This window comes from Carassius carassius, chromosome 32 (assembly GCF_963082965.1).
Source record: "Carassius carassius chromosome 32, fCarCar2.1, whole genome shotgun sequence".
Classification (NCBI taxonomy): Eukaryota; Metazoa; Chordata; class Actinopteri; order Cypriniformes; family Cyprinidae; genus Carassius; species Carassius carassius.
In genome coordinates, this window is record NC_081786.1 from 4703296 (window position 1) to 4728381 (window position 25086).

Genomic DNA, 25086 nt, shown 5'->3' on the forward strand with positions numbered 1-25086 from the left:
AGGAAAACAAAGGAATTACTTAACATGCTTTTAAACTTGCTTTTTAAAAGACAACAATGCACCAATTTTCTATTTGTAGAAATGAAATAAAGTGAATAGTCAAATATGTATGGTATTAGATTGAGTAAATAAGTCTATTTTGGAACAGTTACAACAAGCAAATGGCACCCTTTTTCTACATGACAAAAGCATATAATGAACAAGGACTATCAAAGTCAAAAAAGCACCAATAAAATATCATTAAAGCAGTTTGTATAGCTTAACTAGTTTGCTATATTTAAAGTTAGTTCATTCAATTCCAAACATTCAAACGCAACAAGATGTTGGTATTAATTCACAGGTATTACATCTTGCAGGTTTGAAAGAGATTTGAGGGCTACAGCTTCTACTTTTGTGTTCCACAGAATTTCAATATTTCTATCTAAACAGAAGGGCATTTTTAAGGAAGCTGACAGCAACATGATGATCCACATTAAATGGTCTATAAGGATAAGAGCAGATGTAATCAGAGTTAAAGGTGAGGTCTAGGCCTAGAGAGTGATGGGGGCAGGAGCAGGAGCAGGAGCAGGATCACTTCACTGCTGTCAATGCACAGAGAAAAGCTGCAGAGCAAATACAGGTGCTTCTCCTCCACATCCCCCACTCAGCATTTATTTTAGAGAGACTCAAACTAAAACCAGCCAACAAAACACTACATATATATATATATATATATATATATATATATATATATATATATATATATATATATATATGAATCTGTATTATGTTAATGCAAGCAAATTCTAATCACTACAGACTAACTGTAACAATTAATGTTTGATCATTTTTGTCCCTTAATGAATCTTGTACCTTTCTTCTCATGAAATTACCATAAAATTGGTCCCGACAAACCTGCACACACATTTTAAATTATTGTCAAGGTTTCCTGTTAACATATCTTTTAAAATTAAGAGCCCAGATGAAATCATCAGATCATTTAACATTTTCTGTCTCTAATGTGGAAGGAAAAATCTGAGAAATTCTGCAGAAAAAGTGTAAAAAAAAAAGTAATCAAATGAGCTAAAAAGCTAAAAATGAACATGCAAGGGGTAAGGATGCACAGATTAAATGTGTCACCTTAAAACACATGCACACCCATTTATACACCTTCTGGCTATTTTAGATGTCATTTTTTAGTCTATGTTGACTATACTGTATGTCAACTGGTGGCCACAAAGAGAGCAAAACCATGACAAAACTGCATGATACATTTACTGTGATGACTCTGAGATGGCTGTTGAACAGGTTCTTGTACATGTGCTGAGGTGAATATGAGACAGACTGAAGAGATAAGACAAGGAATAGCCCCGGGTGCTATCAACTGACAAAAGTCAAGAGCCAAAAAAACACTCTGCAGGTGCTTTGCTGCTCTGGTGAAAAATGACGATGAAATGCCAACAAATGCTAAAAATGCCCCTAATTTACATCTTAATTGAAAGGAGAAAAGAAAAAACTTCCATGATAAAAAAATTTCCATGATAAAAAACAGAACACTGGTTAACGTTCTCTATCTCTAAAGAGTGAAATTAATCCTCCAAGTGAAATCCCTGAAAGTTAGTGTGAGCTAAAAGCTAAATATAAAGATTTGAGATGGAGAAGTCTTTGCTCATCATCTTAAACTCAACTCTTTTTTTTTTCACCCTGCAGATTTCCTCCGGCTTTCTTAAAAGTAAAATGTCAATCGATAAGTGGAAGTCCTGTTCATTTTTAAATTGTTTTGTGGATATGTTCCTGGCACTGTTGACTAATTTTACGACAGCTGTTCCCATTTCGTTTTAAATTAAAAACCCCGCTCTGTAATCCCAGGAGTCAATCTATAATTAAGGGGATTTATAGAAAAACCAAGTGCTACATTAATAACAAAATTTAATATATTTCTTAATAAGCCATCAGCCGAACAGTCTTAAATGTGAAATATAATTTTTTTTAAATCTTCAGAAAGCTTTGCCTGGAGACAGACTGGACCTTTTTATCAGATTATAAATAATGATTATTTTATATCGTCACCATGTGGCAAAGTTGTATCGCAGCAATTGCAGACCACAATCCACATCATTATGACTAAATATAAACAGCCCAGCGTCTATTTGTTAATGATAAAATCTGTCAGGAAACTGAAATATCATTATGATCGGTTTTGCCCCTCACCATTGCTTCATGTTCATTATATGGCTACAGCATCAAAACAAATCAATTCTGGCCTAGAAATCGCATTAATAAATAAGAATCTGAAATACATTTTCTTAAATAACTTTTAAAAATTAGGGTTCAATTGAACAAAAACAACAACAACAATACAATAATTAACATATGTTTTTAGAAATAAATAAATAAATAAATAAATATTATTATAATAACAATTATTATTATTTATAAAATAATAATACTTTTAAATAATAATGTCATTTTAACAATAAAAAGAATAATTCATAACAACAAATTATTATACAAAATAATAAAATATTTTATTGATTAATTATCTAGATATATTATTAACATTTTGTTATTATTATTAGTATTCATAATAATAATACTAATAATAACAATAATTCAATTAAAATCAAATAATACATTATTTCTTTAAATTTTCTTTTGATTATTATTTGATCATACAACATCAAACAAGTAAATACTTGGGGAGAAAACATGAATAAATAAGAATCTGAAATACATTTCCTTAAATCACTTAAAAATTAGATTTAAAAAAATTATAAAAGTTATTTATTTTAGATTTTATTTTAATCATTTTATTATCTAGAAATATTATTGACTTTTTTGTTATTATTATTACTATTCATAATAATAACAATAATCCAATTGAAATCAAATAACACTATTTTATTTTAATTTAATTTTGATTGTTTATTAAATTATCTAGACATATTATTAACTTTTTGCTATTAATATAATTAATAATAATAATACATCTAGGCAATAAATATTAATTTATTTATTTTTCTGAGAGGGTTTTACCATAATCAATTATCAAAAAAGTTCAATTACAGCAAATATGCCATTACACTGATTTGTAGATATGCGAAGAATAAAACTTTGTATGTTGAAAGGAAAAATGCACACACTAAGTAATCAAATTAAATGAAACTATAACTGTCACGATGGTAACAATAACACAAGCTCAAGCTCTGCTCTGACATCATCAGCCCAGTAGGTGGTGAGGTTAAGTGGATGATGACATCAAATGCAGTTAGTGCATTCGTATATTCACTTAAGATGCAGGTTTGTAAGTGTGTTAATGTGTGTAAAAGGTCCAGGGCATGGCCCTGACTCAGCACCCCTGCTGAAACCAGCTTGCTCGGCCCACTCTCTCTCAGTGCGTGTTTACTCTTCTCTATCTAATGACGGCCCTTTTACAGCACTCTGCATTAAACTCAAGGGCTCTGACTGCATCAGATAAATACAGCAAATCAAATAGGCCTGTGTTTGCCCTGTGTCTCCCTGACAGACCCACGGCGAGGCATCGCAGCACACTGACCGGCCTGTGTCATCCTAAAACCCTGTCAAACAGACACCCAGGGCCGTCAGTATATCGCTGCAAATCACTGGAAAACAAGAGCAGGAGAGAGCAAATAGAAGTTAATGACTGATACAGTGGAGAGCGTAATGATGGGCTGATAAAAGGGCCGGGGCATCATATGCGGGACTGCACGTACGATGAAGGTCGGATTTGAGAATGCTGTTGTTGTACGTGTATTGGCTGAAAGGTAGTGCAGGCTAACCTGAGGGCTCATGACATTCATTTCCAGAGGCTGCTTCCCACGTGTGAGGTGTGTGGGTGTGTGTTTTACCTTGCTCGCTCGTTCCCGATTGTTTTGGGCGGCCAGGTGGCTGGTGCTGTTTGCAGAATAATGGCACGGCTCTTTCACACGAAAAAGCTCTTGTTCCAGACGCTTGCACTGGGGAAGAGAGAGAAATGGAATCACTTGAATGCATTACATCTGAATTTACCCAGGTGATTAGACCAGCTAAAAGACACTACAGTACACAAGCTGAAATGATGTTAACTGATTCTGTTAGGTCACTTTCAATGCAGTGTTTCTGTTCCGTGGGACAGATGTTTCTCAGAAATTTCCCCCATGCTTTATAGTTTATAATATTTACATTTTATGGAATATATTTTTTTCCTTTTTTGAGGAGTGGGGGTTATTATCTTAACTGAAATGGCAAAACATTGGTGAACAAATACGATTAAAACTTTTTTTGAAGCGTTTAAATAATATTTGCATTAAAGTTGGCTCAGGAACCATGTGAAAACCAGCTGCACTGCCACATGGGAAAATCATGTGTATGCAAGTCTGTTCCAAGAGAGGTGAAATCTCTGCAGGGTATAAACCTCCATTCTCAGTTATTACTATATTTACTGTAAGAACCTCAGCACACACTTGCTGATATTACTCTCTGTTTGTGTCTGTGATCCCTGGAGGGACAGACTCATTTGTGGTACAGTTCAAAATAAAATCACTGACTTTTATGAAGAAAAATATGCATGAAATTCAAGAGATTGCTGTGGAACATCCATAGAGTGGAAAGAGAAGTAGTTTAATCCACTTCAGTTATTCAGTAGTATTCATATATTTAAAATAATAATAATAATAACTTGTGTTTGAGAGATGCCCTAAAAGTTTATATTTACCCGTAAAATTAATAAGCAAATGTATATAAAAAATAATAATAAACTACAGATATTTTAAAACTTTAAATATAAAACAATATTTTTAAAACCAAATTTATTTGTCGAAGGAATTATATATTTATAAAAAAATATTCCCACTAATAGTACTAATAGCAATGTTATAGAGAAACAATTGCATGCCAAAGCAAATTTATTTTTAAAACAAATTATTAAAAAGGTATTAAAGGAGTAAAAATGAACCTAAATAAACAAATAAAGTAAGTAATAAATATTTATAATCATGAAAATGATCAAGATTTACTAAATTATGCATTTTTCCAACAAATTAAACTACAGTTCTTTGGCATAAACGGTGAAAACAATGGCTCAATTAAATGCACCTAAAAAAATATTATGTTAATGCAAAATATAGCCATGTAAATGTGAAATTATTAAATAAAGCATTTTTGCCAAAATTGTATAGGGCAAAATGGTTTTACATTCTTCCGGGGGAAACTGTCAGTGTCAGTGGTTGAAATATTATAATAAAACTATTATAAATACAAAATGCAGAAAATCGGTTCCCTACATTCAAATATAAGAGTGTAGTACTTTTAATCCAAGAGCACAAGAGCCTATACATAATTCTCAGTCCACAAAGCCCATCCTCATGTTTCCATGCAGTACAGGACTCTCTGGCGGGCTGCAGACAGACTTTAAACACACAGCGACATGACCAGCTCTTTGCTGGGTATTATTGGAAGCGGGCTTGTTTTCTACCAGCCCATATGTGCTCCTCTCCATGTGCACATTCCAGGATCGACAGACACTTACCAGGAATGTAAACCATGCTCATGGTCTGACAATGTTTCAACATTCAGCCGTCTCAAAGAGTAGCACCGGCGCAAACAAGACTCTCAGCCACCGACCCCACTCCTGTCTCTTTCCTCTGCAGACTAAAATAACACCACCACCGTCCAGACAAAACACACAGCGCCTCTTTAGTGTCAGCCTGAGTTATGGTTCTCGGGCAGCAGATGTCTTTTAGGGGGAAACGTATTTTAATCAGAATGCACCTCTGCGGTGACGCAAAAGGCACCAAAAATAGCTGCAGTTGGGGCGAAACGGGGTGTAGGAACAAACATATTAATCGATATTAACCAGCACAACAACACAAGAGGTCTGAACCAAGTGACATCACGTACAACGAGCGTAAAAAAAATCAGCAGAATAAGATCTTAAGACAACCCTAATTCACCACGAGATGCGACTTCTTTTCCCCTCTCACTTCAACATCAGCAATCTATCAAGATCAAGAGAAATTCAATAAGCGCCTGGCACAGGGACATAACGAAGCGGATCTTATTCACCGCCTTAACTGTGAGGAGAGGAAGGAAGTGAGAAGAAGATTTATTTCCTCCAGCACTTATCCATCTTTTCATATTCCGGCAGGCCAAAGGGATGTGGCGGCCCTCTGCCTGCAGCCGGGCTCTAATCCCTACGAGATGAGGAGAGAGATGGGAGGAACGGCAGGGGAGGGAGAAATCCTTGAGGATAGAGAGAGGACCCATTCCTGTCTCAGAGGGATTAGGCGCGTGGTTTGCAACTTACTTCTGAAATTGCCCCACAGATTCAGGGTTTTTGGCCCCAATGAAAAAGCAGGGCGGTGTTTGGCAGCGTGTGCTGGTGAGATTTGGGCTGAGTTAGACACCTGCCCTTCTGCTCATATCAGAGAGGTTGACACAGGTTGTCACGGTCGAGCTGCCACTGGCTTTCCGGACTAATTTATCTGCACAACAGGATTCATTTTATGAATCTGGCCTACCTTCAGTCAATTGGAAGACTCTGAGTGATACAAATACATTTATAAAGAGAGTGAAAACTAAGCATAAGGTCTCAATTTATAATTTTTTTCTCACAATAAATTTTTTTCCCTTCATTTTTTAAATAAATAAGTCCTTATCTTAGAGTCCCTTACATACTTTGGACATAAAAAATTATTATTAAGAATATAATAAAAAAAAAAGTGTCATGAAATTGATATATATATATATATATATATATATATATATATATATATATATATATATATATATATAATATATATATATATATATATATATATATACACACTGTATATAAACAAACTATTGTTCAAAAGTTTGGGGTCATTAATAAATTTTAATATTTTTCAAGGAAATTAAAACTTTTATTCGGCAAGGATGCAGTCAATAGATCAAAAGTTACTGTAAAGAGTTTTGAAATAAATGCTATTCTTTTGAACTTTTATTTTCAACAATGTACCGGAAAAAAATTAACCATGGCTTTCACACACAAAAAGCATAATAATAAATAAATAAATAAAAAACTAAGCATCCCAACTGTTTCAACATTAATGATAATAAATGTTTCTTGAGCTGCAAATCAGCATATTACAATGATTGCTGAGAATCATGCGACACTGAAGACTGGAGTAATGATGCTGAAAATTCAGCTTTGCATCACAGAAATAAATTACATTTTAAAATATATTCAAAAAGAAAACAGTTATTTTATTAAAGATTTCTTTAAAAATGCAAAATATTATGATCCCAAATTTTGAATGGTGTTATTTTTTTTTTTTCAACAAAATATGGCTTACAAAAAATTTTCAGATATTAGCCAGTTAGGTGGACTATATATGTGCCAGAATAATGCCTCAAACTCTGCTATTATTCATTGATGAGTTTACACACACACACACACACACACACACAGCAAAGAGATGTAGAGGTGTTGTAGCACAGCAAGTCTTCCACAGGCTGCATTTGTTCAGTTTGCAGCAATGGCTTTTTTGTCTCCTGCTTATTCACTTCTGTCAGGCAGGGCATTTAAGGACCAAAGCAAAAAAAATCCTCTGTATCCAACTACAGAAACATTAGAGCACATTATACCTGGCAACCACCTACACAGATGACTTTTCTACTCTATCTACACTTTGTGTTTTGTTGCAGAATTACCCAGAATTACCAATGTTTTTTTTTTTAATACATAGTTTTGCGTTATTCATATCCAGTAAACACCACCTCATACCCATTAATACTGATTATACAGTAAATTATCAGTCTAAAATACTGAGTGTCACAAGTCTGGGAAACCAAATACGGTAGTCAGAAAGGCCTTGATGACCTGTACCATCACACCTGATAAAAGTTACAACACACACTACCCGCTGACCCAAAACAACACATGACCATTACAGATACAATTCTGTGTCCAAATCATCAAATCAACCACATTATATAACACCAATTATGAAATGTAGGCAGCATTTATCAACATAGAAATCCCAGCAAATACATCCACTGCCCCACACTTGAACTCAGTGATGAAGCTGAATATCTGGATGTCAATATTTAGCTACCTGCTTGTTTGTTTTCATTTGATTGAATTATGTGTGTAGGAACGATATACCAAATATTTGAGGTTATGCAGCAATATTTGTCCCTACATGTGAATTAGGTAGCTGGTGTGTTGATTCTTAAATCAGTGCAGGATCTGTGAATAAACACAGATGTATGTGCTTTAATAGACCAATAATCAAAGTCATCTTGCAGAGGAGTTAAAACGCAGAAGGAGAGATAGTCAATATTTAGAGAGTCGTATTTGATTTTTTTTTTCTATGGTGTAAAGGTTTCTGGCTTGGTACACAACTACTGTGAATGGAGTGTTTAGGGCTGGTGTGTGTTAGGATTGACCCTTAGTGGAGAGTGTGTGCATGTTGTAGGTTTGTACCCTGGTTAAAGCAGCGTCTCTCTCCTCTATGACGGCTTTCATCTCCTCTGAGGTGATCTGGGAGCGACGCTCTCTGGCCTTCTGGATCTGTTCGATGATGGCCGCCCCGCTCTGCTCGATAGCAAGGGGAGAGTCCGCGCTGTTAACCCTGTTCAACAAGTCTTCCAGGTCCTGAACAAAACATACAAACAGCATCACCACTCATGGTAAAACTAACACTAAATACCTTTTTAAAAAATCAATTGATCACGTCATAAGGGTTGTTCCTTCATCAGAACAGATTTGGATAAATTTTGCATTACATCATTTGCTCACCAATGAATGCTCTGCAGTGAATGGGTGCCGTAAGAATGAGAGTAAAAAAAGCTGATAAAAACATCACAATAATCCACAAGTAATCCACTCCAGTCCATCAATTAATATCTTCTAAAGTGAAAAGATGTGTGTTTATATGAAACAAATCCATCATTAAGGTTTAGGCCATTGCTTACGGACTTGCTTAAGTCCTTTATCCATAATATTGCTTTCTTCAGTGAAAAAGTTGAATCGTCTGAATCAGGAGAGAAATATGCACAGATCAAACACTGTTTCAAAACAGTTCTAAACCAATACGTTGGTGGATTTTGATGTGAGAGCACAACAGGGGATGAACTTTTTCACTGGAGGAAGCATTATTATTGATAATGGACTGGTATTTTGTCCAAAAGTGACAGGTCAAAACTAAAATGCCATAATGATGGATTTGTTTCTAACAAACATTTATCTTTTCACTTCACAAGACATTAATAGATGGACTAAAGTTTTTCAAGGATTACTTGTGGATTATTGTGATGTTTTTATCAGCTGTTTGGACTCTCATCCTGATGGCACCCATTCACTGCAGACGTTCCATTGGTGACCAAGTGATGTGATGCTAAATTTCTTCAAATCTTTTCAGATGAAGAAACAAACTCATCTACATCTTAGTAGACATGAGTGTTATTGTGTTATGAGACAAGTTATTCTTACATTTACAGTATATATAAATCAGTGAAGTCAGTATCAATCACATAGAAGGCATGTAATAGATCTTGTACTGTTTTTTTTCAGCAAAGTTTTGATCATATTGATAGTTTAGAGAAATGTATGCATCAAATATGATGCCGAAGCCTTTATAATGTTAAATATGGCTGTAAACACTCTTTAAATTTTAATTGTTGACATACTGGTAACTACAGCAATATATTGGAATCTCACTTTTGATGCCAAAGGCCACTTACATGCTATTTTTGATGAAAGAAACGGAAGTGACTTTAAGTCATTACATCAAGTAATTATTAGCAAAACACTCTCAATGGAGTTCATAAACTGCTCCTCAAATAGCTATATTATTTAAGATATCATTTATGTTCATGTACAACAGATGCACAGAAAATTAACACATTTTACATCAGAATAAGCACCAAAACAAGCCTTTTCGGTGGCAGTGTTTTCATTTAAGACAGTCGAACAAAAAGGGTACACAGAACAATCAGAGATGAAATTCTCCAGTGAGGAAGGCTTACCACATCACTTTCTTCAGGTTTAATATTCTCCAGCCTGGAGAGAGATGGAGAGAGAGAAAAAAATGTGTGAGAGAGAGAAATAGAGAAATGAAATGTAGTGAGCTTCCTTGAGTTTCCTTTATGTCACTCTGCAAAATGAGATCACTTCCCAAATCCAGTAATTGCATTCCGTGGGTTTTGGTATGAAAGCAGAAGACACACTCAGAGATATTAAAAGTGCCACCCGCTCCTGCTGTTATTCCACTGTAATGCCCATTCTGCTCAGAACTGACCGCGAATTGTTAAGTTATTAATGTTTACTACTTTATATGACTATTGGGATCAATTGTTCATATGTGTGGGGAGACGGAGGGATGGATTAGGACTGAACCTTTTGTGCCACACCTGCCATGAGCATCTTTATAAAGGAAAAGACAACAGTAATTATGGAGCCAAATGCCTGGAGACACATGGGTCACACACTGTTGGAAATATTTATGATTATAAAGGTTTTTCATTTGGACCTTGATAACAAATGCACAGTCACAAAGATTTGCTCATAGCTAATGTAGATCAACTTCCAAGTCAAATCTTGAGGTTTTGCAATAAATGTATAAAATATATACAGTGGACTCCGAGAATCTGAAATCTCTGTTTCAAAAAATGAAAACAAAATGGCGATCATGTAACGTTTTTATTTAATTTCAAAAAAAGTAAAAAAAAGATAATATTATTTAAAATGATAAAAAAAAAAAAGTTTAGTGTCGGTAAGATATTTAAAAAAAAATAATTTATAACAGTAACAGTAATGTCCAAAACAGTCCTTAATATTTTATTATGGAAACCATAATACATTTTTTCAGGATTCTTTGATAAATAGAAAGTTCAAAACAACAGTACTTATTTAAAAAATAAATCTTTTGTAACATTACAAATGACTTCACTGTCACTTTTGATCAACTTAATGCATCACTGCTTAGAAATGTCTTTATAACTTTGAAATGGTATTGCAAATTCAAAATATAAGGTCCCTATTGTATATTTATATTTCCACAGTTTCACTGGTTTCAGTGAGGAATGATGGCAGGTGAATTGCGGAAACTCACCCTGTGTACTTTTACAGACCTCACTGGCTTGATGCTCCTTTAAGAGCAAATCGAATTCCTCCATCAGCCACCAGGCAGAAAAAACAACAACCCCTCCACTCATTTACAAAGGCATTACATGGATCTCCTTCCATTATAAAGGTACATACTCATTCACACAATGGACCCAAGAGTGACCTCCGAAAATAAAGGCTTAGAACACGTGCGTCCATATTCCATCAAATATAATGGGATTCCACTTGGCTATCAATTATTATTTTTTGAAAGAGGGGCCGGAATGGAGCCCTTGAACACAGCTATAAGAGGGATGCAATTTTATAATTAGATTTTGAAGAGATCTTGCTCTCATTGGGCAGCAGGAAAATGCATTTCATGCCTCTCGATAATTGCGGTTCGAGCGACTTGAGTAACTATCAATAAATCATGAGGCCAACTGAAATATTAAACAGGGTGTAAGGTTATACGAATACCTCTGGAAAAGGACGTCAAGCAATAAAGAAGTGCGTTGACTCATCTTTAAATTTTAAATATACTAGTTGTTGCATCCTCACGCTTTTTAAAACCACAACTGGTCTTGAACAGGATATAAATGCTTCCGTCCCCTGGAGGGCACAGGGCAATATTAGTTTTGAAAGGCCAGTCATCAAACAACAGCGCCAGTTATGAGCAGTTAAACATACAAGGAAGAAGATCATATTAATTAGGACCAAGCAGGCGGGGAGGTAAACGGTAAATATCCATAGGTCTAAAGCACGGGATTGATTTCCTATAGAGTGGAACTTCTGACTGACAACCCAGTACTAGGATGAGGGGACTCTTAAAAATGTCACACCCCTTTGATATATTTCCAAACCAGTTGATATTGGATTTCCCCTCAAACCCTTGTCTGTTCATTCAGTTTGTCCTCTAGCAGGAAGAATAAAGCAGCCTCCCATCACAACGGTGAGTAAAGCCACATGCCTCACCTGCTTCTCAAACCCTTAAATCCACTGCCTTTAAAAATGCTGAGAAACTTTATGGGCTCTTGGACTAAGAAGTGTGGATACAAAACCTCACAGAAGCTTCAGGACCATAAAGTAAGCTTCAGAGTTACCCATTTATCAATGACAAATGAGTTGAAAAACGTGTCACTGAAGACGTTTATCAGACATATTCTATTGTTACCAGACATAAACATTTTTTACTACTCGATAAAAAGAGAGGAGAAATTAGATGCATCAAGGTGTATCAAACTTTACTGACTGTATTAGCACTAGGTCTGAGTAGTATATAAAATGTATATCAAATATTAAATATCTTCAATATTTAATATTGATTTTTGGCAATATAAGTCCTAAGCAATACATATTAATAATTTTGATACATTTACGGTAGGAAATGTACAAAATATCTTCATGGAACATGATCTTTACTTAATATCCTAATGATTTTTGGCATAAAAAAAAAAATCAATAATTTTGACCCGTACAATGTATTGTTGGCTATGGCTACAATTATACCCCAGCGACTTAAGACTGGTCCAGGGTCACATATATTTTAAGAATTTATCATCATTACTCCAGTCTTCAGTGTCACATAATTCTTCAGAAATCATTCTAATATGCTGATTTGGTGTTGAAGAAACTCGTTATACAAATGACTTATTCAGCATTTTATTCTGTTCCTGTTTTATATACAAGTATCAGTCTAATTTTAAGAATGATGGCACCACTTGCCCATGTGAAAATTGCAAATCGAAATGATTGATTTTCATTTTGTAAAGAGCTTCTTGGAGAGAACAGAAATTATTAGAGCAGCATGTAGTTGGCCAGACTGAACTGATGGTATGGTTTTGGAAGAGGTTTGAATGGCACATACTCCAGCGTCGCCTCCTGAAGCTTCTTGGCCCGAAGTAAAGCTTCATCCCTCTCCTCGTTAGCCAGACGCAGTCTGGCCATCACAGCCTGGTCTCTCTCCCTCTGAGCCTGATAGATTTCCTCGACTAACGCTGAGACAGAGAGAGACAGCGAGAGAGAAAGAGAGAGGGAGAGAGAGAGAGAGAGAGAGAGAGAGAGGGGGAGGTTATTATTCTGGTATTGCACTCCAGAGCTCCAGCTGCACAATAACAAGGCTAAGCTCCTCGGGAAAGAGGTTATTGCAGTTGAAACACTCTGGCATAAGTATTAATAACTCTAAGTGAGCCTTATTTTGAGAAGACAGTTTCCTCTGGGGAGGTGTGTGTATGTGTGTGTGTGTGTGTATGAGTGTGAACAAGCGCCCAGAGCAATAAAAACAGTAGCAACACCCTAAAGTCAGAGTTCCAGGCTCATGGAGACATTTTATTTATGAAATTTCAGCATGGAAACACTCTGGTTTATCAACATTGTACAGGAACAGCGAGCAATTACACCAGGCTCATGGATGTCAGAAACCATCTGAAAAATATCCTCATATAGCAGGACAAACACGACGGTGTTTGACCTACAGGCCTCAGAAGGTCCACGGGAATGCTGACGTATGTATTTCCAAGACAATATTAGAAACGAAGGCCCCTGGTGAATGGATGAACAAATGAATGAACTAATGAACAAACAAACAAGCAAATGAACAAACGAATGATGAATGGGTCCATGGGCACACTGACGACTCTCCAAGAATCTCCAAGCAATACTGGAGAAAAAAGACCACTAGAAAAATAAATTACTGAATGAATGAATGAACGAACAATATATTATGGCAAAACAACACTGACTGCTAGCAAATGTAAATGACTCAACGAATGAACAAATGAGCGAACTAATGCAAAGGAATAAATTAACAAATAAATTAACTAAACTAACAAGTGAAAAGTAAAAATGAACCATGAACCAATTTCCAAAGCATAATTATGAACAAAACCACTAGCAAATATAAATGATGACTGACCGAACAAACAAATGAACAAACAAACAAACACAAAGAAATGAATGAATGAATTAACAATTGAACAAATAATATAAACAAACTAACAAATTAACCGGTAGAAGTATCCATGAGTTAATTTCCAATGGATTGTTACCCACAAAGGCCATAGGCAAATATAAATGACTGAACAAACATACAGACAAACAACTGAATGAAGGAATGCAAAGAAATTAACCAATAAATGAATAAACAGCTGAACTAATAAGCTAAATCTTCTATGAACCAATTTCCAAAACCTTATAACACAAAGGCTGCTAGCAAATATAAATGACTGACTGAGCGAACAAATGAATGAACAAACATGAATAAAAGAAAGAATGAATGAATGAATGAATGAACGAATGAATGAATGAATGAACGAATGAATGAATGAATAACAAATGAAAAAACTAAAAAATGTAATTATCCATGATGCAATTTGCTAAGCAAGACCACTAGCCAATATGAATGAAGAAATAAAGGAATTGATTAATTAAAATGGACAAAGGACAGATGAATTAACAAAATAACAGACAAACAAACAAAAAAGGTATGGAGAAATGCTTGAATGAAAACAAAATAAATAAATGAGCAAAGTTTATTCCAAGTAAGAGAGCTTTGATTCAAATTTGCTCTGATTTTGATTCACACACCCGACCAGACCTGCACCAAACTCAAAAGTCAGGCAGACAATTTCCGCAGGATTTTACCAAATTACCAGACGATCCTTGGCACCATCTCTAATCCCACCGAAAGCGGCACTGTTATCCATCACTCGCATCAATTCTTTCCTGCATGTTACGATAAACAGTCATTCCCACACTAAGCCATTACAAAGTTCACAAAGCAAATCAATATTGTTGGAATTTGCTGATTAAACATCTCCATCCTGAACTATACAAATCATACTGAAATGAGGGCGGCGAATACATGCATTATCATCGCCATATTAAATGATCAGTTTGACTGCCTAATTGCGTGTCACATATGTCACGTGTCACATATTTCCGTTTAATTAACAAACTGTCAGTTGGCGCTTTTTAGCTAGTTAAGTTCCAACGAAAAGTGAATATTGGCTTAATTTAAATATTTGTTCAGCAAAGGTGAGGAGCACGTACATTTCATTGACAAAATAATCAGTTACAGAGAGGAATGATCACTTCTGATGAGGGCGGACATACTGGTTTATGTTTACAAATGTCAAAGTGTGCTTTTCTCGGGATCTGCTGACATGTACTAACTAATTATTTGAAAGTGTTTATTCTTCAGCTGTGTTGGAAGGTCAGACGTTTGCATTTAGAGATCTATGCAAAGTCACACATCATACTAAACACGTAAAAAGGTAAATGCTGCCATATTAAATAAGTCTATTTTTTCTTTATTCATTCCAACCACATAAACATCCATCTTTTCACCCATGCATCCTACCTGCTGCTCTCTCACTGGCATGTGCCTCCAGCTCGGCCTCCTGTAGCTGTGCGTCCAGAAGCTTGGTTTCCAACTCCTTCTCCTTCAATGCCAACTTTTCCTGGAGCTGAACACACACAGAAGACATACGTAGAACTTTATAACTTTATTCACACTGATGAGGTCAACAAAATAAATAAACAAACAAACAACAAACATGCTTGGTAGATGGACACTAATTTCCACAGTCTACCAAAATCTGTAAATCTATCATTTTTGCATGAAACTGCATAAGATTTCAGGTTGTATTTCACCCAAAAATCTGAAATATAGTTTGGAGTTGGTAAGATTTTCTTATGCTTACCAAGGATGCATTTGGTCAGAAATACAGTTAAACAAAATATTAATATATTAATATTTAAATGTTAAAAAAGTGAAAGTGACGTGACATTCAGCCAAGTATGGTGACCCATACTCAGAATTTGTGCTCTGCATTTAACCCATCCGAAGTGCACACACACAGAGCAGTGAACACACACACCCGGAGCAGTGGGCAGCCATTTATGCTGCGGCGCCCGGGAGCAGTTGGGGGTTCAGTGCCTTGCTCAAGGGCACCTAAGTCGTGGTATTGAAGGTGGAGAGAGAACTGTACATGCACTCCCCCCACCTACAATTCCTGCCGGCCCGAGACTCGGACTCACAACCTTTCGATTGCCAGTCCGACTCTCTAACCATTAGGCTATGACTTCCCTTTATTTTCTATTTGAAAACATTAAAATATAACGTATTCCTGTGATGCAAAGTTGAATTTTCATCATCATTCCTCCAGTCTTCAATGCCACATGATCCTTTTTAAATCATTCTAATATGCTAATTTGACACTCTTTCTTATTATCAGTGTTGAAAACAGTTATGCTGCTTAATACTTCTGTGGAAACAGAGACATTTTTTTTAGGATTCTCCAATTAACAAAGTTGAAAAGAACAGAATTGTTTGAAATCTGTAGCAATATTTTACTGTCACTTTGAAAAAAGTCTTAATTTCTTTATTTAAAAAAACCCTCACCCCAAGTAGAACACTGTAATGGTTCTCAAATAAATTGGCCTCATTTTCCTTTATGCAGAACATAGGTTTTTAGGTGAATTATGACCTGAATTCCATATATTGACATCTATTGGCCACACTTTCATTGAAAAACTCAAATCAGCCAACCACAACTTTAGAACCCCTGAATCAAGCTTTTGTATTTGCACCACTACATCATATAATTCAGGACTTCTTATAAAAAAAGAGGAGCTGTCATGTCTTGGCTGTAAATCTGGATTGGTGAGTGATATTTTACGAGCCTCTCTAACTGATAGATTTAACCTCCTGTCTTGAATATTTTCATCCCGTTTGTTTTTGTCCTCCCGGACTTTGAAAACATGACTGGGTTTGGCCAGAGTCCTCAAAGGGCTCTCTCAGATCACTGCCAGCAAAAACACACTCTTGGGACATGTTCATGCCCCTCTGTCAGGAATCACAACTACTTGCAAACCGGGGACATCAATTACATTCGTTTCCCCCTATCCAAACCCCTCAAACGACACGTCTCCAGATGGGTGAATATATGCCACATACACTGACTAACAATATCAAGGCTCTAGTCCAATGCCCTATAAGAACAATGAAGGAGCAATAATATACAGTACAGACCAAAAGTTTGGACACACCTTCTCATTCAAAGAGTTTTCTTTATTTTCATGACTATGAAAATTGTAGAGTCACACTGAAGGCATCAAGGGCTATTTGACCAAGAAGGAGAGTGATGGGGTGCTGCGCCAGATGACCTGGCCTCCACAGTCACCGGACCTGAACCCAATCGAGATGGTTTAGGGGTGAGCTGGACCGCAGACAGAAGGCAAAAGGGCCAACAAGTGCTAAGCATCTCTCGGGGAACTCCTTCAAGACTGTTGGAAGACCATTTCAGGTGACTACCTCTTGAAGCTCATCAAGAGAATGCCAAGAGTGTGCAAAGCAGTAATCAAAGCAAAAGGTGGCTACTTTGAAGAACCTAGAATATGACATTTTCAGTTGTTTCACACTTTTTTGTTATGTATATAATTCCATATATAATTCCACATGTGTTAATTCATAGTTTTGATGCCTTCAGTGTGAATCTACAATTTTCATAGTCATGAAAACAAAGAAAACTCTTTGAATGAAAAGGTGTGTCCAAACTTTTGGTCTGTACTGTATATAAAACAGAATGTAATGCAGTTTACTAAAGGGCAACAACCACTACTACTGCCATCTTATATTTCAATCAATCCCTTGCCAGCCATATAGTGATAAAGACATATAGTGATGACTTTTTACAACGCAATAAACTCCTGATGGATTAAAACAAATCCTGCTATCACATTGCAGAGGTAAAACGGATTGTAAGTACAGACTTCACAGACAACTTGGTCATTAAACACTTAATTTTCAAGAATTGCACTACCACAGAACTCACTGTTACTATAGAAACAGAAATTGTTGCAATCAGGACAGCATTGAGTTTTTTCAACCCAATACCAACTAGCTTGGCAACATTTGCTACCAAAAGCTAGCTACTTACCTAAAGTTAGTATGGGATGTATAGTTAGAGTATGAAGGAGACTAGATAAGAAGACGACAGATTGAGTGTGAACTGCAAAAGTATGTTTGCAAACTTAGGCAGAGCTGCTGGGGAAGGCACATATGAAATCATTTTAGAAAAATACTGTATAAGCCTGTGTTCATGTAGCAAAAAGGAAACAAAAGAATTGCACAATCATGTCTGACATGGAATTTCCCAACCATAAGTCATTGTGGCTGTTGCAATTTTTAGGTTAAATGAACAAATGAAATATGTTGAAAACATTTCTTGAAACACAAGACTAACAAGCTAAATTTAAAAAAGAAAGCTAGTCTACTCTCTGATTGAATGAGCAGATTACAAAACAAGTCAGGGTATTGTCATGTTTAATATTTGACAGGAATGAAAACGAGGTTGTGGGGGGTAGAAGTAGTGCATTTAATGGATTGTACTGTTGTTTAGCAACATTGTTCAGCTGATGAAAACTTTCAGAAGTCAAAACTTCATAAATCAGTTTTGAAAGTACAAGACTATAAGTCTATCCCTCAAAGCCTCGTTTTCATATGTCGAGTACGGTCTATTAGGTCCAGAATGACTGACTTAAATTTCTTAACATGTAAATTCACCTTCTTATTGAGGTCTCTAAGGGAATCCAGCTCCTTTAAGAGAAAGGCAATGTTTTTCTCTTTATCCAGAACTGGTACTTGCTTTTTGGAGTCGCTGATAACTTTGGAATTTCCCTGGTCCTCGTGAGCATGAGCATGCCTTCAGAAAAGACAAAAGTTCATTAGAAACGTTCGTATATTAGACTCCCAAACGGGCAACAAAAAATAATTCATTCACATTCTGACATGCAATTATCAAATACACAAGGGATGCGGTCTCCCACTTTCAAGAATATTACTGTGACTTATTTACTTTGAGATATTAGTCAAATCATACAGTTGACCTTTAAGGTAATATTAAAGTATTACTGCACTGTATTGCATGGTAAATTACTTCCCTCTTGTAGCCAGGAATTCGATTCAGTTCTTATTAAGGAGGCAAAGAAAATGCATTGGAATCTATATTTATAGTTTCATGCTGCGATATAATTAAAATCATCTTACAATGGACAACCATGCTAAAGGGGAATATTACTGCTATATATTTATATTCTATATTCTAAGGCTTTCTCAATAGTGTTCAAGACAGACAACTTTTGTATATTGGATATGTTTGCAATGGCATACTACCTACTATTTTTTAAATAAATTAGTATGTCATATAAATACTATGTAAAGTATGCACATTTTTGTACACACGGAACAGCTGGATGACCTACTACATCTGTGTGGTATATAACGGAGCAGAGCAGACTGCATGGTATAATGTATCCCACAATGCAATGCACTCCATTTGACAATTTTTACCATTTCTCCTTGTTGCATTATTTCATTAGCTTTGCAAAACTGAATGTATTTTTGCACAAAAAACTGAATTAAAATGATATAACATACTATAAATATTAACATAAAAATAAATATGTAATTATATAATTATGTAAATAATTATATCTAAAATTATGTAAATATGTCAAGAAATAATATAAACTATTTTATTTTTATAATAGGTATTTTTATTAGAATTGAACATTAAAAGCAGAAAGATCACGTAAAAAACTGAATTAAAATAAAGTAACTATTATCTAAATATTAATATAAAAATGAATATATATATATACACACACACAAAAATAATATTTGTTATATTTTTTTGACAAAATTATTCATGGAAACAATGAAGCACTATCAATGCTTATTGTTAAGCATTCATTGCAAAGACATGAATGCAAAGACATTCATTGCAAAGACACTTGAGCGACTAGCAAGAGCAGCTTCAAAGTCCTCGGTACTCATCTTACTGGACCTTTCTGCTGCTTTTGACACTGTTAAATCACCAGATTCTCCTGTCCACCCTCAGAAAGATGGGCATCTCTGGAACAGCACTCCTGTGGGTTAAGTCCTACCTCTCTGACAGATCCTTCAGTGTGTCTTGGGGGGTGATGTTTCAAAGTCACACCACCTTGCTACTGGGGTTCCTCAAGGCTCAGTACTTGGACCACTTCTCTTCTCCATCTACATGACATCATTAGGATCTGTCATTCAGAAGCATGGCTTTTCTTATCACTGCTACGCTGATGACACCCAACTCTTCCTCTCATTCCAACCAGATGACCCGACGGTAGCTGCTCGCATTTCAGCCTGTCTGAGTGACATCTCTAGCTGGATGAATGACCATCACCTTCAGCTTAACCTTACGAAGACAGAACTCCTGGTGATTCCAGCTAACCCAGTGCTTCATCACAACTTCTTTATACAGCTGGGCTCATCAACCATTACTCCTTCGAGGACAGCTAGAAACCTAGGAATTGTGATGGATCATCAGTTAAGCTTCACAGACCACATTGCTACAACTACTCGGTCCTGCAGGTTTGCCTTATACAACATTAGGAAGATTAGACCCTTCCTGTCAGAGCAAGCAACCCAACTTCTTGTCCAAGCTCTTGTTCTCTCCAGACTGGACTATTGTAATGCTCTCCTGGCGGGCCTTCCCGCATGTACTGTCAAGCCTCTGCAATTGATCCAGAATGCAGCAGCGAGGGTTGTCTTCAATGAGCCAAAAAAAGCTCACGTTACTCCTCTACTCCTCTGCTCGCATCAAATTCAAGGTACTGATGCTAGCCTACAAGACGACCACTGGCACGGCACCAACTTACCTAAACTCATTGGTTAAATCTTATGTGCCTTCCAGAAGTTTGCGCTCTGCAAGTGATCGACGCCTTGTGGTACCATCCAAAAGAAGTTCAAAATCACTCTCACGGACCTTTTCCTGGACTGTGCCCAGCTGGTGGAATGACCTCCCAATCTCAATTCGTACAGCTGAGTCTTTACTCATTTTCAAGAAACAGCTAAAGACTCATCTTTTTCGCCTGCACTTAACCAACTAACATTAGCACTTTTCCTTTTCTTGTCTTTTTAATTTATAAAAAAAAAAAAAAAAAAAAAAAACCTACCTATGCGTTCTATACTAGACTAACTGAGACTTGTCATGGCACTTGTATACTGTTGTTGTTCTCTTGTTGACCTGACTGCTTCTATTGTTCTCATTTGTAAGTCCCTTTGGATAAAAGCGTCTGCTAAATGATTAAATGTAAATGTGATGTAAATGTAAATACTGATTTCCATACTATTTATTTATTTTTAAGTAGTGCACAGTATGCAGTATGGTAGTATTCCATTTTGAACATTGTTTCAAGTCAATGGGGAAAAAAGTAACACTTTGTTTTTAAGGAACACTCCACTTTTTTTTGAAAATTGGTTCATTTTCCAACTCCTCAAAAATGTAAAACTTAACTAGTTAAACAGTTAAGTTTTACATTTTTGAACCCATTCAGCTGATCTCCGGGTCTGGCGGTAGCACTTTTAGCTGCAGCTTAGCATAGATCATTGAATCTGATTAGACCGTTAGCATCTCGCTCAAAAATGACCGCAGAGTTTCGATATTTTTCCCATTTAAAACTTGACTCTTCTGTAGTCAAATCATGCACTAAGAACAACGGAAAAGGAAAAGTTACGATTTTCTAGGCCGATATGGCTAGGAACTATACTCTCATTCCAGCATAATAATCAAGGAGCTTTGCTGCCATATCATGGGTGCAGCAGGTGCAATGAGATTACACAGCGCCTGAAAATAGGCTAACTTCTGTCAACATAACCAATGTTACCACCTGCTTGCACATGAAATTCGAAAATTGGTCAACTCAACTTTAACTCCAGGGGAGTTGGAAAATGAGCCTCTTTTTAAAAAAGCGGAGAGTTCCTTTAAGATGTTCTTGTTACACGTTAAATGCACTTACTATTATAATAACAATAAATTATGCATAATAATGTGCAAGTAACCCTAAGCCAAACCCTAATCCTAAATCTAACCATATAGTAAGTACATGTAGTTAATTAATATTACTCAGTACTTAAATGTATAATTATACTGTAACCTTAAAATAAAGTGCAACCAAAATAAAAGTAAAAACACAAAGGCTGAGGGTAAAAAAGCTGCAAACTAAAATTAGAATGAACTTTCCAGCCCTAATAATGATTGGATTTTGATTACTCAGTGTAAGTAAGTCTCTCTGTTCTCCTGACCTGAGCGCGGCAGACCCTGCTCTGCTGACACGAGGTGTGTGGACCGGACTGCTGGCTGTCTCGTTAATATCCTGCTCCTGCTGTGCTGCGGGTCTCTGAGGAGACCGTCTCTCCTCCTCCATGATTCTCACTTCAGCTGCAACTGGGGCTGGCACAGGTGGGGGTGGAGGGAGTCTGAGCGTCAAACCTTGTCTGGGCCTGGGAGTCTCAGATACTGTGCGAAAAGTAGAGTCAGAATAAGTAAGATCAACAGTAACACAATACATTTTCTATCTTCACTTTTATAGTACCACCAGGTGCTGGTATGCTCCAAAAATGACTATTACCAAATGATGTCCAAACCAAAGTTGGCCTGTGTTGACCACTGATTTGACCCGACATGCAACATCACAGGAGAAGGGGAAAATATTTTTCATGCCTAACTGATCTTTTCGTTTGATTTTTTTGCATTGAAATGTAAAGAATATAAATTATTTGCAATTAATATAATATTATATAAAATGTATTTTCATCTCTTGACCCTAAATCAAGTTTTTGTTTATTCGTTGTAAACATTTTGATTGCCTCTGATTATTACTATTATTATAACATGGCTTTATGTGTAGAACAAAGAGAAATTACATGTCATTCACTGCAAATATTCTTCACCACTACCACTGCTCTAAAATCTCAGTTATGTAATTCAAAAAAATCTGCATATGTAAATGATTATGAGACACTTCAGAACAAACGACATTTGGGGTTATTTTCTTCAAATCTGGCATGAGTTTTTTTTACTACCATATTTGATGTAAAAATGCAAGAACTGCAGTAAAGGCAATATTATCACTGAAAAACAACTTACAATTTAGTCTTTTACTCAAAATTCCTTTCAAATTTTAATTCATTTATCTTCCACAACTACAAGTTAGTGAAATTCTTTTACTGTTTTCAAACAGGTTTTCCTGGCTGCTAAACAATCCAATGCCATTGGTTGAGTCGATGTTGGAATGTTCAAACTAATAAAGCATATTTCAAAAGCACCACACTGTTTAGACGATTCAGATAAATCAACCTAAAGCTGACTCTGCATATTAAAAAAAAAAAAAAAAGTATTTTATCTTCCAGAAAAAACCTTTAGGAGCTAAATGAAAAGGAAGACCTAAAAGAAAGACGTAGCAACCATCACATATAAGACTTCCATTATTCTGCTGGGAGATTACAGTCAGACGGTTTGAAAGGCAGCTCTGTTGGTTGGTTTGCGTCAGCTCTCTGAAAAGGAAACTAGGTCTGGCCGTCTTTCACAAGGAAATGTGGCGATCCGTGCCGAGTGACTGGCAGGAGGGGGAAAACGAGGTCTTCTGTCAATGTTTCTGTAGCGCTCAGGGCCAGAGATGCAGGCAGAGAGGCAAACACAGAGGCCTGTCTCTCTGGCAGCCTTTCTGAAAACGTGCTCCTCAGGGAAAGCGGGATGTAACCCAGATCATTTGTGATCGACGGCCCTTGAGATATTTAAACGAGTGCAAATTTGTGATGACAAAACTAGTTATGACAGAGACTTGAAAGACTATTTTTAAAGCTAAAATGCATAAATTTTTTGTTAAAAATGATGTCTTTCAAACAGGTTTCCTGAATTCATCTTCCATTGGCCTGCCAAACAGATGAATTCAAGCTATTGGTTGAGTGTTGCTGGGTGGGATGCTCAACAAACAGAACAATGTTTTTATAACGCCACAAAGCCACAATGTTTACACATTTCAGTGGAATCAACCTACAAAAAAAATGACACACTTCAGTTTTAACATCTACAAGAAAATTAAACAGATAGTAGCGCTAAGTGCATCCACAGGGTCAAGTGCCTCACAAAAAAGCCGCCTGGCTGTCCTGCGATTATAAAATATACATAAATCAGTTCAACATCAATGCAATTCAAATCAAGCAAAACTCAAACACACAGTACTTAAATCAAAAGCATCAAAAAAGGGGGAATCATTCTGCGTTAATAAATGCGTTGTGATGCTCGAGTCTTGCGACAACGATGTCCAAAAAGCTCCAGCTTAGCCACCACAATTATTTAGCGAAAGGTCAGGTTTTGAAGTCGAGATCAGGGAGGTCTGCCTCATGGCTTTGTTGCTAGGGCTCTGCACGCAGGATTGCTGGAGACAGTTATTAGTATTCCCCGTAAGACTCACCCGTGCAAACACCGAATTCAAACCATGAATAATAACGCCAAACACACTTATAGAAGCCCTTTGTCACAATGCAAATATGCGACTTTTGGATACATTGTTCCCTAACCTGGGTTACTTCTTTAATTTTATCTCTCTCTCCGGGTGTCTCTCAAAAAGGTAACTGCCCCTGAGAATGTGTGTTTAAAGCGCCATTTCCCTCACAAATGGGGTGAACGGGGCTTTTAAACTAAGCGTGCAAAGTAAAGGCCCATTTCCTATGGGAACCAAGTGAAAAAGGACTCAACATTAAAAGCAAATTCAGAAATGAAGAACTAAGCTCTCTTTCAATTGATGAGTGTGAATTTGAATTGAATCGGCCACAAATATATATGATATTGGATTGAATGACAGGAAAATATATTTACTGAATTGTAATTCAGAGAATCTCAACAGAGTTATACAACAGTTGACCTATATTTGTCCACCACAACAACAAAACTGGCAATAAAAGATAACTTGGATGTTCAGTTTGAAGTTTCCACTTCATAAGCTTTTGGGCTCCATTTTAATTGGAGCATTTTCAGTACTGAACACAGTGGTCATAAAACATAAAAATATCATATGTATTAAATATGTAACTACATTAAAAATATAAATGAATTTAAAAATCATTACATTTAATATCAATTATTCAGCAGAAAATTTAAATAAAAATAAAAAATCAAACATTGATTTCAAAACATGAC

At 36.1% G+C, this 25086-nt stretch overlaps 1 protein-coding gene across 2 annotated transcripts in view; it reads right to left on the reverse strand.

The window, feature by feature from the left end:
* The window catches only part of mipol1 (mirror-image polydactyly 1), a 69155-nt gene that overhangs the window by 22473 nt on the left and 21596 nt on the right, over nucleotides 1-25086 (reverse strand). For both annotated transcript variants that reach the window (XM_059519940.1, XM_059519941.1), the window contains exons 5-11: nucleotides 22191-22404; nucleotides 18633-18771; nucleotides 15426-15531; nucleotides 12933-13062; nucleotides 9991-10024; nucleotides 8447-8617; nucleotides 3849-3956 (exon numbers count right to left, since the gene is read on the reverse strand). In XM_059519940.1, coding sequence (XP_059375923.1) covers nucleotides 3849-3956; nucleotides 8447-8617; nucleotides 9991-10024; nucleotides 12933-13062; nucleotides 15426-15531; nucleotides 18633-18771; nucleotides 22191-22404 — 902 coding nt within the window. The remainder of the gene's footprint in view (nucleotides 1-3848; nucleotides 3957-8446; nucleotides 8618-9990; nucleotides 10025-12932; nucleotides 13063-15425; nucleotides 15532-18632; nucleotides 18772-22190; nucleotides 22405-25086) is intronic.